At 40.7% G+C, this 15,713-nt stretch overlaps 2 protein-coding genes across 4 annotated transcripts; one reads left to right on the forward strand and one right to left on the reverse strand.

The window, feature by feature from the left end:
* Nucleotides 1-1,347: 1,347 nt before the first annotated feature.
* On the reverse strand, nucleotides 1,348-9,816 carry pcyt1aa (phosphate cytidylyltransferase 1, choline, alpha a). Its single transcript, XM_040142660.1, has 9 exons — nucleotides 9,365-9,816; nucleotides 6,344-6,457; nucleotides 5,697-5,796; nucleotides 5,332-5,448; nucleotides 4,629-4,780; nucleotides 4,342-4,420; nucleotides 2,885-3,027; nucleotides 2,505-2,693; nucleotides 1,348-2,223 (listed from the first exon to the last, which is right to left on the reverse strand). The coding sequence occupies exons 2-9, from the start codon at nucleotides 6,455-6,457 to the stop codon at nucleotides 2,005-2,007; spliced, it is 1,113 nt and encodes a 370-aa protein (XP_039998594.1). The 5' UTR covers nucleotides 9,365-9,816; the 3' UTR covers nucleotides 1,348-2,004.
* Nucleotides 9,817-9,819: 3 nt separating this feature from the next.
* On the forward strand, nucleotides 9,820-15,638 carry and3 (actinodin3). 3 transcript variants are annotated; one of them, XM_040142661.1, is made up of 6 exons: nucleotides 9,820-9,908; nucleotides 12,985-13,119; nucleotides 13,704-13,767; nucleotides 14,000-14,044; nucleotides 14,579-14,727; nucleotides 14,829-15,638. In XM_040142661.1, exons 2-6 carry the CDS (start codon nucleotides 13,108-13,110, stop codon nucleotides 15,501-15,503), a joined length of 945 nt encoding a protein of 314 aa, XP_039998595.1. In that variant the 5' UTR covers nucleotides 9,820-9,908; nucleotides 12,985-13,107; the 3' UTR covers nucleotides 15,504-15,638. The 3 variants fall into 3 exon arrangements, with proteins under 3 accessions (XP_039998595.1, XP_039998596.1, XP_039998597.1); XM_040142662.1 differs by lacking the exon at nucleotides 9,820-9,908 and adding an exon at nucleotides 10,643-10,659; XM_040142663.1 differs by lacking the exon at nucleotides 9,820-9,908 and adding an exon at nucleotides 11,913-11,963.
* The last annotated feature ends 75 nt before the right edge of the window (nucleotides 15,639-15,713 follow it).

Here is a 15,713-nt window from a genome sequence, read left to right on the forward strand (position 1 = left end):
TAGGCTGGATTTCCTCAGCAAGTTATAATGGTTTTGTATTTTTAATACCAAAAGTAGAACTAAGAAGTAGAACAGTTGTTTCCCAACCTTAACATCTGATTTACACATACAAGAATAGATGCAGTCTTTGTTGCTGCAGCAAAGATCGATTCAAACCACAAGTGCTTTTGGGAACCCAAGCCTAGAACAGATCCAACATCTGTCAACATGTATATTAGATTCATCTAACAGTATTGCATTACATCTTCAGATCACCTGTGATGTTTCATTATCAGTTATATAGGAGATACAACACATGCTTTATCACTGGAGATGCAGGGGACACACACACGCGCACACACACACACACATCGTGGCCCGAAAAATCTAAAATATTTGACCAGTCACATTGCTTCAGTGCTGGAACAATGGCTCTGTTCAGAAGGAAAAATAACTTTGTGCTCATCTTAGGAACGAGAATCAGCTCAGGTAAGGAGGAGGTAGCTACATAAATGTTGATCTGGAGTTTCATTGATACATAAACCTGAACCCTTCGCCCACCTATGTGACACAGTGTAGTCCAGGCTACCGAAATACATTTCTAGACTGATGCAGACTCATTTCGTTCAGTAGAAGTCCTGTAGATTGTTGCCTGATTTGGAAAACCCCAAAGCACTAAATGTATTTTCATCTGTTGGCTTATGACTCCAACTAACCAAAAGAAGTGATTTCTTACAAGCAGGGCATTTAGACCGTTCTATGGTGTTTTTTGATGTATGAAAACCTAATACTCTCTCATCACCACATGTATCAGATGAAAATTACTACTTACCTAAGGCCAAGACCTGAATTAGATAAAAGAAAAAGTCCAGGCTTTCTCATGTTGATTCTCTGCTCAGCTTGAAAAAGCGCTTCTAAAAAGGGATGATTAAGATCATATCTGTACAGAGGATAAAGAAAGGAAAGATGAAATCTACAAAAATAAGTATTTCTACATCAACATCTAAATGGGTCAATCTTTGCAAGACTTTCTTTGCGCCACCTTAAGGGCGTCAAGAGTCTTGTCCACAAAGACAAAAAAAAAAAAAAAAAAAATTTATTACTATATGCAGTTAAGTCAAGCTGAACCCAGATCTGTCAATAGATGGAGAGTGTTGACAGAAGACATTTCAAACATGCCAACATACTTTAAGAGCTTGCACGCAAAACATCACATGCATATACGCACAGATACACACAGCCCCAAAGCAGGCAGACACACTTGAGGAAAAAAAGCTGCTGTTTAGTGGTAATTTAACACCATTACACTCAGATTAAGCTCTGATTTGATTTCATATGGAGGTTCCCTGTTAATTTAAAAAAAAAAAAAAAAAAAAAAAGCCAGGTGGATTTGATGTTCGTACGAGCAGGATATAAACTGCCCCACCACATGAGCAGATCATTTAAACCTTCAGTTTTCTGACCTGCTCTGAAAAACTTCCCCCAGATATATTCAGCAGTGTCTCCATGAGGTCACCTCTGGTACAACTAAACAACGTGTGCTGTTCCAACAAGTGACCAAAAACCCTACGAGCCCCCCCTCTAAAGTCTTGACCAAAAACAAAAACACAAGCGCCTACTGTACTACAATGCACACCTTAAGAATGACGTCATAGATGGAAGAGTACACTGAGTGTAACACCTGCAAATATTCCTAAGTGACAGTGAGTGACTAATAAAATCAACATCAAAAGTGACTGAGATAAATGAGACTAATTTTCAAAGAACTCAAGTGACTAGTGGTAACTTTTACTGACCGTTACAAAAGACACAAAAGGACAAAATTAGTTGTTAAAAACAAGAGCTGTGGAGAAACTGGTTGTTACAGTTAACGTGACACGGAAGTGCTAAACATCAAAATAAAACCAAAAAAAAAAAAAAAAAAAAAAAAGAAGCAGGAGCTCCATGAAAACCACGCTACTTGACAGCTTGGTTAACTGGTAGCACTGACTGTGGACAAACAAAGTGGAGAATTCAAAACACGCTCTAGTTTTCGTCGTCTTCATCGTCGTCCTCGCTGATGAGGTATCCGCGGGCCCCGCTGTGGTGGGGTGGCGGCGAGGGCGGAGGGGAGGTCTTGGTGAAGAAGGGGAGACGGAAGGTGGGAGAGGGGGAGCGCTCCTCACGGGTGGGGCTGCTGTCGGGGCTCTGCCTGGGGCTGATGGCCTGCAGCATGCGGCCTTTGCCTTCCTTCAGCATGTGCTTCTGTGGAGGGGAGACGGGCAAATTAGGTGCGAATATCTGTCATATCATGTGCCGTGGCTATAAGCAGCTATTTGGTTTGTTTTGACCTGTAAATCATAATAGTTGAATCACAAGATATTTTGTATTAGTGTGCAATGAACGTGCTGTCTCATAGACTATAAAGCCTTCCTTCCAACTGCAACATGTGCTCCAAGCAATCAACAGTGTTAATAGGGATGTGTTCTTAGTCATGCTGCCTGATTAAACAGTGATTAAAGACCAAACAAAACCAACATCCTCACCAGAGCTCCCTCAGGGCCAAACATCTGCAGGAAGTTGCCGATGAACTCCCTGGATTTCTCCTCCCATTTCTGGATGAGGTCAATGCTCTTCTCCTCCACCTTCTGGACAAACTCCTTGCTCTTCTCCTCCACGTCACGCACCTTCCTCTTCACCTTGTCCACGCGCTCCTGCAAGTGGTACTTCTTCTCCTGGTAAGAGTGGGGACAGCAAAGACCATGAATCACCTCACACACTCTCACACACTCTCACACACTCTCACACACTCTCACACACTCTCACACACTCTCACACACTCTCACACACTCTCACACACTCTCACACACACGGAGCCAACAACATGTCTTTTTTTGTAACAAAACCAAAGCTGAGAGTTTCATACATTGATGAAGCTGACGTTGAGTTCCTTGGCTGTGTATCCTCGCTGTAGGTTGCGTCTGACGTACACATCATAGTCACGGACAATGCGTGTGATGATGTCAGAGGTGGAGATGCCCTCTGTCCGCTGGGTGGGAGCGAACATACCTTAGAAACATAGCAGGGGTCAGGAGGACAAAGAAGACAGTGGTCACTAAGTGCAGATGTACACATACAGTAATGCCAAGGACAGAGTGCAAAATAATTTTGTCTTCATCATAGAGACTTTATGACAGGGATCAACTTTGCTATTCCACCTGACAGCACTGCGGAATGTTTATGTATGTAATCAGGGTTTTATGACTCAAAGTGAACCTGGAGCCCTTCATCCTCATGGCGGTGAAGGTGACCTCTGTCTTTTCTCTTCCCAGTCGGAACAAAGAGGTTCAGTGTTTGGGTGACCAGAATACACATGTGTACAGAGTGTGACATGGCACCCACAGGTGTAATTAATTTAGTGTATGATGCTCCTGAACCGAGAGCCTCGATGTCATTATTGAGCTAGCATTGTATAGTCTGATGAAAATTTTCTCTATTAGCCAGAGATGATTTGGGATTAGCCTTTGTACCCAGTTACTGAACTTTAGTCAAGGGAAAATTGCTAAAATGGCATAAATTATGATGGTTGATTTTACCCAGGTAGCTCCTGGTTTAGCAGATGTGTTTTTCTTATCTCATTCGTTAAGAGAATACATTTCACTCCTACAACAGTCAGACTCACGATAAACGGTTAAACAAAATGATCAAAATGGATGCAGCATAACCAGAGATATAATTGTTTTCATTCCACACATTCTTCTTCCTTGTCAAAACTTGTACATGTACATTACCCACAATGCAACTCAGCAACAGACAAGTCTGGTCAGAAATTCCGGTGTGTTATGCTAGTAGCCGCTAACGTGGACTCGAGCCACCAGCCTTGAGCAGAGTTAGGGAGTGGGCTGAAGAGGTCTGATGACCTCACTTCTTTCTAACTCCACACCCTCAGATTCTTTTCATTTTCAAACTTAAGTCTTAAGACCTGCCTCAAGTGACATCACTTGAGGCAATTGATGAGTTCCCCTTCAAGGACACAGGGGGAACATGTTATCCAGAATCTATTTCCTGGTAACAAATGCAACTCAGTTCAGTGTCACAGTATACTCCTGATACTATTTTTGACTCAACTACTGGTATCCACAAGTCTTTTTGGTGTATAAATTGAAAACTATGACCTTTGTAATAGTTCATATAATCCAATGTCTAAATTTCTTTGCAGCTCAATTTGAAAACTTATCTGTATTACAAGGAAATACATTTACGTTTATAATTCCAGCATGCTACGCAGTGCCATATGTGCATGGGAAGCAGGAGTAAACACTGAACCGTGTCGTGTAATTATTTGCGTACCACACTACCACTTTTGGTTGCTTCGGCACTCACCGGCTTCTTTAATGTGCTTGTACACATCATCACTGCCGGCTGAGGAGTATGGGATGTCGTCATGGGCCACAAAGTCAATCTGGAAGAGGTCATTACAACATACAACAACACATTACATTCAGATCTACAAATTGCACAAAAAACAGCAGGGAGAGTGTTACAGAAAATCAGCAGCTGGCATACTTTTAGATTATTTTACAAACTATTTGTTGTTGGTTTCTCACTTCAAGATTCTAAAGTGTTTCTAATTATGGTTTCTGTCTTTAAGTCTGTTTTTATCCACTCACGCGATGTCTTGCGAGGAACTCTGGCGTTAACGTCCAGGGAGCATTTCGCACCACTTCATCCACATAGCGACAATGTCTGACAGCATCATAGCGCTCATCCTCGTTCATCACTGTGAAGCCCTTGTACTTGTGGGTCAGGTCATCACTGCACACTATGAATGGTTAGAAATATTTACAGAAAACTATCATTGAACGAGCCTAAACCATAGAACAAAAAGAAGAAATAAAGCATGAGCTTGGAGGTTTTGAAGCTGGTTTATACCGAAACGTCTTTAACTGATGGAGGGAAAGAAAAGCAGTAGACAGTGAAGAACACTCAGGTCTGTTACTGTTACTTCATCTTACTATTTTTACTATGTTGCTGTGAAAACAAAGCACTGTTTATCCTTCTCTTTTTTATTTAAAACACCTATCAGCAGAAGCACGTATGAAGCAAGCATGTGGTGGTGGTGGACACTCATAAGATATATAAAACAGACATAAGAACATCCAGCAATGTTCCACAGCTAACTTTCCTTATCTTGCACTATTCAGTATCAGTAATCTAACTTTGACCAGATGTCTGAATTCATCAGCTTTGTACTCTATCTATCTCAACTGTCATCCAGTTTGTAGAGTTTATGAAAGAAGCAGCTGATAGAAGTCTGCTGCTGTGAAAGAAATGTGATAAAAACACACACACACACACAAACTCAATACTTACCTCCAACAATGAGGTGTGTATTTGGGAAGAGGCATTTAGCCTGCATGAGAGCTCTGGCGTGACCTGAGTGGAAAACGTCAAAGATGCCATCTGCATACACCCGCACCGGTCTGTCAGCTGGAACGGAGAGAGACGAGATGAGACATGCGGAGATGAAGGAGTCATAGTGATTCTAAGATTGTGGTTGTTTGTCCATATGTATGACTGTACTTAAGACTGAGGGGAAAAAAGAAAGGATAATGTGTATAAGAAATGCGAGGAGAAAGGGGGACAAGAAAATCTCATAAAACCAAGAGGCATGAGACGGACTGACAAACTGTCTCAGAGAGGCATATCAGCTTAAAGATTGAGAGAATCTGACTCACGTGGTGTTCCCCTCTTGGCCGCCTCCATGTTGACTCTCTCATAGGGTTTACCATCAGCTGGCTCCAACTCATCTGCAAAAGGTGCAGGGTGCTTCAGTCCCTAAAAGACCCAAACCAACAGAATTAAAGGATATCAGTGATCAATGAAGTTTTCTATTATGTCACAAAAAAGTCATCGCTTTACAGCGTACTGAATAAATCTCCCTTCCATAGTTGGAGAAAGTAGACCTATATCCCTCTATATTTGTAACATTCTCTCCTTGACTCTTACAAAACAAGCTGATGTGGAAATCAGGCGTGTTGCTTAGCTGTTTATGCGATGGTTTGCAGTTTCCACAGAATATAACAAAGAAATTAAACCAACATAACGTCTGATAAATGATGCACACAACAAATAAAAAAAAATTTCACACCTCTGTAGAGAAGATACTTTTTTTTTTTTTTAAATTTAAATCGTTCATGCTATGGGACTTTAGGTTTGAATTTTTCATCCTTCTTAATACATTTACTGTAAAATTATGAGTGAATCGCAGGCATGCATCCACATGCTGTACATGCATGTGTGAACAGCCAGTGGCACATGCGCACACATACAGAAACTATAGGAACTGCTGGACAAATATGCTGCTCAATGACAGCTGGCTCACCACAGTACACCTGGCGATTTTCACAAGCCTCTCGCCCTCATCGGTCTCCCCATTGGAGCCTTCTCTTCTTCTCTTCCTGGTCAGCAGCAGCCCGCTGGAGCTTTGGGCCTCCATCTGGGTCAAAGGCCAAGACAAACAAAATTAAGACACTGAATATTTTGAATACACAATACACTGCTTTGCTGTCTTCTGGTACGACTAAAAAGGGACACACTGATGCAGAGGCTCAGTTTTACTCTGTAAAATGTACCAATGCTCTGGACATGACCTCTATGTTACATAATTCAAGTAAGCATTACATAGCTCACAGTACAGACAGACTGTGAATCTAGACAGCTGTGAGGTTATGGCAGTTACATATCTTGACTCAACTTTGACCCAGTAACAGAGGGAAGAACACAGTATGTGCCTTGGCTCAATGAACCCCCAGGATGCCTTGGATAGAAAAAAAAAAAAAGAACAGCTTTCACTGGCACATTCATACAGTAAAGGTCAATGGAAAATTGAGTAAACACCACCTGTTTCAATATAAAACATTGTGTTCCTTAACTTTTACAAAATTAACCCTATCCGGCTTTCACTTCAGGTTCCTGGTCTGCTGTTATTTCCAAAGATCAGGGGTGACTGAGATCATGTTATCATCCCATTTAGTGAAGTAGGGATGAATCTCAGGATGCCAGAGTCAGCAGTCACCACAAGTGGGCGCAGTTTCATATTAGATGCTGACTGACTTCAGGTGATTTTGTTTTGCACATAATCTCCAGCTGGATGACTTTCCAGTGACTGCACACACTGGTATATTTGGAGGGAACTTAGAGGGAAAGCAATACAAAACTTCATTACCAAGTACATCAAAAACAAAACTTTAAAATTTGCAAACACTTTTGTTGCAAAGATGAAATATTGTATGTCTAGGATTTCAACAAGCTCAACATCCTGGATATCTGTACTGGATGTCATAAAGTAAGGCTACAACTAACTTACAATTTTCATTACTAATTAATCTTCTGATTGTTTTTTCAATGAATCAATGAATCATTTGGTCTATAAAACCTCAGAAAAGAGGGAAAAAATACCCTTGCAGTATCCTAGAGCCCCAGGTGATGTCTTCAGATATCTTGTTTTGTACAACCAAACCCAAAGATATACAATTTACAATAAAAGTAGCCAATTCTCACATTGGAGAAGCTGGATCAAATCAAATGTTATGATTTTTTTTTCTTTTTTTGCTTCAATACTTAAATGATAAATCAACGATCAAAATAGTTCCATATTGATCTTCTGTCAATTAATTGACTGTACAGAACCATATTAACCCAGAAGAGTCTGAGCTCAGTGATCAGTGTCTTGGCAGAGACACATGACTTAAACTGTCCTGTGTATCCTGGTAGAACAGGACTGGGATCTAAAACAGTCTTTTCATTTTAACATCACATTGCATTCTTTAAAACACCTTTAAAGATCCCATCCAGAAGGATGATGTTACTCCCAGCCTGCCTGTCAGAATACTGCAACACAATGGAAACTAGTGCTGATATCCCAATACAGAGGGATCCTGTGTTATGGGTTAAGGCTCTGCCCAATTCCACACATTCCATCATGCCACCAAAATTGAAGCCGCAGGTCATTAAAGGGAGGGCTCATTATTTCGAACTATCTTCCATCTATTATTTTCTATCCTTCTCACTTCATTAACTTGCAATTAAATCATAATAATCCTTAGCTGGACTTTTGCTGCTGTGTCAGTTAGGACACTGTGTATAATGAGTGACAGACATGGCAGTTCGCGTTCCTGGTGATGGAAGCTACCAGATACAACACTGGACACTTGCACACTCACCCCGCTGCCTCCTTCTCTTAGCAGCAGCTGGGCACTGTGTGTGAAAAGCCCTGAAGGGCTCCCACACACACTGACAGTGAAGATTTACATGAACAGCACATGTCATCATAACTAAAACCGTCTGCTATAATAAGAAAGCAACAAAAGGACAGTGACAAGTCTGGTTTAACCAAATGCTTTGCAACAGAGTTTCATGACAGACACTGTAAAACCATTAAGTGAGACAATGCCTCTCAAAAAACCCAATATGAGGAGTTTGGTGATTGTTTGGTGAATAAGACTTAGATTAACAGCAGCTACCAGTATTTATGACTGTAATCGACTAATTATTGTTACCATTAATAAATCTGGCAATTATTTTCTCAACTAATCATGTATCATTTACTCCATAAAAACCAAAATAGTGAAAAATGCCCATCACAGTTTCCCAGACCCCAATGTGACATTTTCAGTTTGCTTCTTCAGTTGGACCAACAGTCCGAAACACAAAGATATTTGATTTATAATTATATAAAACAAAGAAAAGCAGCAAATCCTCATATTTAAGACAAAGGAACCAGAGAACGTTTGATATTTGTTTGATAAAAAACTCAAACGTTTAATGAATAATCAAAGTAGTTGCAGATTAATTTCCTAGCGATCAACTTATCGTTGAACAGAGCAAAAAAATTAACCTCTACAGTATTTGTTGAATATTGTAGTTTGGGGTATAACAATATAGACATTGGTTTCCCCAAAAACGTCGGTGTTTTCTTCCGCTATTGTGCTTACAGTAGAGTAAAAAACTGAAATCACTTCCACTGGGATCCTGTCCTGGCCTGGCCTACCGATGGTCCCCGGACCCAACTTTGAGAACCACAGGCTTCAACTGCATTTCACACAATGTTCCCAACGTCTGCTTTCCTGCTTATACTACACATGTCACTTAGAGAGCGGCACATAAACAGACAGAGATATGCCAAAAGTTACCTGGAGTCAGCACAATACGCATCCAGCTTGGAATAATGACAGAAGTAAAACCAGTGACTGAAACAGCTGACAAAGAAGTCGTGCTGGTGACACCGGTTGTTCAGCTTACTGGACGCTTTCCCTCTGGCCAAAATCCTTCAAATCAATATGCTAACTATCCCGGGTAACGTTAGGTAACGTTAGACCTCTACTTTAAGTTTGTGCTCACCTACCTTTCACTCTTTTGTCCGGAATGGCTGCTTAGCAGGAGTGGGCGGCTTCCTCCCCCCTAATGTCAGCAACCTGGCGAGCTAACTGCGAGAAAGCTAGCTAACGCCGCTAGCTACCGTCAAATGCTAGCTAGCGAGCTAGCTGTCAAGTTGGTGGAATCGTCAGCTAACTTCGGACGTTCGCTCGCTAATTAGCTGACAGCGGCAACAACAGTGAGTACAAACAGTCCTGTGCGCCCGACGACCTGGTGCTCGCTGCACTGCTGACGGAAAACTGCAACTACCAGAAGGACAGACAAATTATCAGCAGTGACAGCTTGTACTACAACGCTGACAGGTCAACATCACAGGAACTACAAAATTTCGACGTCCTTAAAGGAACTGACATAACGAGTCAGACATTTCCGTTGTGTTGTGCTGCCACCCAGTGGACAGAGTGTGTATGTGACACCGGGGCACTTCAAACACGATGTCCTTCATTTGACGAGCTGCTTCCTGCAGACGTTACGGGAGGTGGTTATGTTGGAAAAGAATGCACCTCTCACATGTAGGCCATGAACCCCTTTTGTATATTTGCGCATTCCTCACACATTCAAATACTGTGCAGCAATTTCCACATAGGCCTTTTTCCAGTAGTGGAAGGAGTATTAAGAACTTTTAAGTCGTGACAGCGTAGCAGTGAGCCAGCACCCACAACACCAGGACCCTGAAACCGAATCAGCAAAATGCAATTCATCCAGCATAATTTCATCGCTTACACCTCTACCTTTCTTACTGTGACATGACATGTTCTGTAGTGTAATTTTACTTTACTTTATTTTATAGCAGTTTTGTCGATTCTAGCCTGATTCTGGTCATCTGTAACTGTTACATACACACTCATTTTAAGTTCTCAATTTTAAATAATGTAACACCACACGGATTTGATCGTCAGAATAATATTTATATATGTGTACATATTGAAATATGAGTAGATATTTGTGTAAAAACCACCGTTGTTAAGGGAACTTCAGTCTGGGCCAAGTATAAAGAGTGTGCTTGACATGTGGCTTAGCTGAGGTTTAATTAAGGCTGACATCTGGCACCGGTGGTGACCCTTGTCTGGAGCTACACAGGACCAACTGAGGGCCAGCTTTAGTAATAGAGTCAGAGATAAGGTTTTATCGTGACTCATACTGTACACGGTCCTGCGCTGGCAACCAGATCTTAACCACCCATGGACCGTCATTCTTTGCTGTATGTGGGCTGAATGAAAATGCACTATGTAGGATGTCAATGGACCAGACCATATTTGCTATGTGGGTTCTTTTTACACCTTTTTATCTTAATTTTTGCAAATCCTCTTCTGTAACAAACAGGAGAAAAGCCTGCTTCATCCAAATACCTGTAATTTTAAATGATTTTACAACAGGAAAGCTGAGCACAGCCCTTTAATGTGCATCGTTGTAATCTGGCCCACATTTCTAGCACAGTGATCAGAGTCAGAACTAAATTGCTTGCAGGGTAAGAGAGTATATTGCTGCCGAGGAAAGACAGCACAGAGGTACCATAGCACTGGAATGAAGGGTATGGAGCTGAAAACATTTTTCCGGAACTGATCCTCTTGTTTCCCGCAGAGAGCTCCATGACAAGGTGTAATTTCACTTGAAGATCAGAGGGGCACAGGTTACGATAATTGATACCCTGAAGGTGGTGGTAAAGTTGTGCAACCAAAGCTGTACACCACAGTAATGCAACTTCCCCATGGTCTCCATCTGCGGCTTGACTTGAACGTAAGACTATAGAGGACTAAGGTGCTTTGCTGCCGTTAAGATGTGTTTAACTTCACCAAGGAGAATGATTTGTGTCACAAATAATAATCTCTTTAATTAGTATTTTAATATAGTGTAAGCAACAGTAGGGATGTAAGATCTTTGCAACATATTTTACTTTTTCCATCACAAAACAATGGAGAAATAATTCAGAATCTCATTTAACATTGTAAACCCCTTGTAACCTTTACTGTTTTGTAAATTTTTAAAGACATTGCAGCGTGATGTTTCATCCTTTCAGAGACTTTATCTCTTCAGTTTACTGTCAAACTGCCACAAGGCTCGTCCAGGTTCACTTTGTCCACTGGTACCAAGTACCAAACTGATGGCTCAGTTTATTGATGTATAAATCATTAAATATTGTCAACATAGGAAAGTGTTACTCTGACAAGCCTGCAAAAATAATGAAAAGTAATGTCAGATTCCTGAGGACTCTGTATATTTTTGTTGAACAGTTTGATTTATATTGTGGCTGTTTGTCTCAATGTACAGGTAAAAGAAATGTATATGATTTAGGAGTAACAGGTATCCTTACCCTTCCATTTCTGTCATGTGCGCAGAGCAATTACAGTATGATGTTCGCCATTAGCCACCTGGCAGAACTCTACTTTAGACTCCCTGTCTCCTTCACCTATGCTTTGATCGCAAGCCTTACCTGCTGGTTTGAAGGATAGAATTTGCTTCACTGTTGAAATGACAAACACTTGGACAGGCGAGCAGTCACTGAACAAAAAGGAAATGAAGAAAGTCACAAGCAAGTCAAAGGATGACCCAAGAATGTAACGAAGCAGGTACCAGTCGGCTAAAAAAAAAAAATAAATATATATATATATATATATATATATATATATATATATATATATATCCATTCCATGTTCTTATTTCATAATGAAATATTTATCAGTCAGTGTGGCAACCAAAACAAACACACAGACACAACCATTTGCCATTTTTATCATTTGCTAGCCTCACTAATCCTGTACACACTGGTAAAAATATGTGGTAGAAAAACTGCAAACTGGTGTGTTGAGCTGGTGGCAGGCAGTAGAAAAAGAGCCTCCACACACCTGAGTATTGCTTGATTTTGTCTTTTTTTATTTATCAGTTTCCCAATGTTTTTGTCTCTAAGTCAAGAAGACACGGAGAATGAGAAAAAGGAAACAACTCCCAAATTTTTTTATTCGGTCTAAACTTTTGTCCAGATAGAAACTTTATAACTTATTATGGGCATTTATGTGTACCTGTGCTATCTCAAAATTCAGAAATATGTCTTGAAGTCTCAAAACAACAATTCCCGGGCTGTGTTACAGTGACTTGGTGTTTGGACAAGTTAGCCCATAATTCCTGCATTTTTTGGGGGACTTAAACAGCAGTTGACTCGGCTCCCCCTCTATCTTTTGACTGGCCAGGACCAAAGTTAAAAGGACACATCCAGCTGTTTTGGGACAGAGGGTTAATTTTTAGCTGCCAGGCATGTTTTGTCAAGAATTACTCTACAGTAGCATGGTGCATGTCACCTTATTTTGCATATTTGGTCAATAAAACAAACTGAAAAATCAGTGTTTTGCAGCTGTAGATTTTGGAAACTTACTGTTTCTGAATGCATGAATTCTACCTCCACTGATGCCTTCATCCAGAACTAGGAACCCCATGGTAACTCTAAGGAACTGGACCGTGTGTGCACCCAGTGGGTGCCCTGCTGTTACAGGGCTGTTTCTTGTGGCTTTACTAGAAGTCACATTTTGTTTGAAGTGTACATTTTACTGCTGGTTCATGCTCGGTGTGCTAATGAGCTCTTCCACGTATCAACAGAGAATGCACGAGGGGTGGAGTTAGGCGTACTTGCAGCGCAGTGGCCAATGGAAAGGCTCGAGGATTAACAGCAGTATTTATCAACAGTTATGTTGTGCAGCAGATTAGACCAGTACTTGGGAGATGCAACAGCAGGTGAGCTGCTTCCGTTTTCTTTTTTACTGCAGTAGCCATGTCCAGTTTAAATGCCTAGCTTATCAAATATTGAATTTTTATCAGTTTGTCTGCCACGTTGCAGAAAATGCCCAAGAAAAAGAATTTTGTGACACATTCTCTGTTTAAACTGTTTGAAATATGATCTGCAAATGCCAAAGCAAAATGATTAGGAGTGGTAAATAAATATCAGACAGCAACTATAATTTAATAAACATGCAAGGTACAGTAGTATAATGGTACTTTGTAGGAAATAAAAAAAATGTTCATCATCAAGTAGCACAGATACACTGCAGGTCCCTGATGGGATTTTATAAGAATCTTACTGGCAGGTGATTTTTTTTAATTTTTTTAAATCCATGTAGTTTTTGTTTTGAAGGCAGAGTATCTTCACCTGGTGGTTAATGTCATGGGATGTGACACTTTTGATTGTCCCTGTGTGTTTTTTGTTCCTTTTTGCTTTCAACATGTACTGTGTATACTTATTTGGTATCATTTTGTAAACAGCAGTCATGTAAGACAAAATGGTAAATAACTGGGGGTTTTCTTTACTATTGCAATTGCAGACACCAAGGATGATTTTGCACGTGTCCCTTTTGAGGGCGCTATGCTGCCTGCTGTTAATGCCAGGTTTGTCCAAGTAAAATGCATGAAATTATTTATGTTGTTATTTGAACTTTATTTAAGAGTCAGAGTGCGAAGACTTTCCATTCATTACCTTGAATCCAGCATTAATTCACTGGTAGAGCTATTAGAGCGGCCACTTGGATGATTATTTTAGCAGCCAAGTACTGTAATGCTTTGCATAGCAAAGTTTTATGTTATTTGCTGAGTTTCTAAGATATTCTCTGCTTCTCTCCAGGTTTGCTAGAAGCAACATCTCTTGTGAAAGTAAAGATTCCTGGAGGTATTTAAATTTACACTTTATTGCAGATTGTAATCTGATTAGATTAAAAGTACATTATATGAGCAGAGTGAGACGGCAAAAACAAATTTATATTGGGATATTGTAAGTTTTTTGAGTGGCATTACATATTAAATCTATATTTAAATTATCATTTAAAGGCTGACTAGTGCCTTTACTAAAGAAAATGTATTTCAAGTCATAAAAATAGTCATTTCAAGTGCAGCCGTTTTTTTCATTCTGGTTTTACGACATTCACAGGCCGACACTAACTAACTCTAAACTGACAGAAAAATATAGTTATTTCAAAGTCACGTGCCAAAAGTAGAGTTCCAATATGTAATTTTGCAACTTCCGTATATATCATTGTACTTTTTAATAGATATTATACCTGTATTTATAGTTCTACATAATAGCTGCCAGCTAATTTGAAAAATTTAATCACCCTTTTTACCAAATTTCTCAATGAGTAAAAACAGGGTACTTCTCAAAGTGGAATTTAAATGATATCTGAATGGTATCTATGTTCATCCATAGGGAATCCAGTTAGCATTGACTCAGCTCAAGCACACGATTTCTTGACTAATTCTCGACCAAAGAGGAACATTGACCCAAAGTGGTACCGAGGAACTCCTGATTTTCAGTCCTACTACCGCTTCTACAACAGCATTGGGCACATTGAGGGAGTAAGTTGAGAATGAGTGGAAATATTTAATCCTACATGTTTGGTTCTATTCAGCCAAAACTGTTCTGTCCTCTCTGATTTGTCCTTGTGTTTCTCCATCAGCTCTATGAGATTGACAGGATCAGGATGCTGTATCAGCAGATGCGTCACTTGGAGTTGACCTACGGCCCAGATGCCTCCAGTTACCAAAATGTCCTGGGTGTATTGACTAGCACCTCAGCACCCACTACAACCACCCAGCCTCCTCCACCTCCCACCACCCCTGCTCCTACACCAGACCCTCTGGAGAACGCTCAGAGGATCTATCTCTGTAACCCCAAAGACCCACTGTGCAAACCTCAGATCGTCTACCTGCCAACAGGGGCTGTTCCATTGCTGTGTGACCCACGACTCAACCCCGCCTGCAGGCCAAAAACAGAGGAGGAGATAAAGGCTACTGCTCCTCCCGAACCACCCCCACCACCTCCTGCTCCCAAAAAGTCTGTCCCACCACCACCTCCTGCTATCACTGTCAAAGGTATGGAGTATGACTGTGACCCATACTGGGATCCTGACTGCCTCATCGACCACCCTCCCCGCCCTATCCAGGAAACATCCACACCAGAGGAACCTGCTGAGGAGAAAGTGGTGAAAGAGGAAGTAGCAAAAGCAGAGGACAGTGCCCCTGCAGCACCAACCACCCAGAAACCCCCCAACCCTTACTTTGATCCCTATGATTTCAAACGTGACCTTTATGACCCCTTTCGCTATGCCAATCCAGCTCCAGAACCACAGTAAAAACAAAGTGCTTAAGAAATTATAGCCTTCTATGTAGGGCAAGACTACAAAATTAAATCACAAGGTCACACCAAGACAGGACTGTGAGCAAATCCACATAAGAAAAAAAAAAAATTTCCAATCACGTAGATCATAACATTTTTTACAAGACATGTAAGCAATGCATTTACTGCATGTGTGTATGAGTGATCATAAAAAAGTGATACACAA

The sequence above is a fragment of the Xiphias gladius genome, chromosome 14, assembly GCF_016859285.1.
Source record: "Xiphias gladius isolate SHS-SW01 ecotype Sanya breed wild chromosome 14, ASM1685928v1, whole genome shotgun sequence".
Taxonomy (NCBI): domain Eukaryota; kingdom Metazoa; phylum Chordata; class Actinopteri; order Istiophoriformes; family Xiphiidae; genus Xiphias; species Xiphias gladius.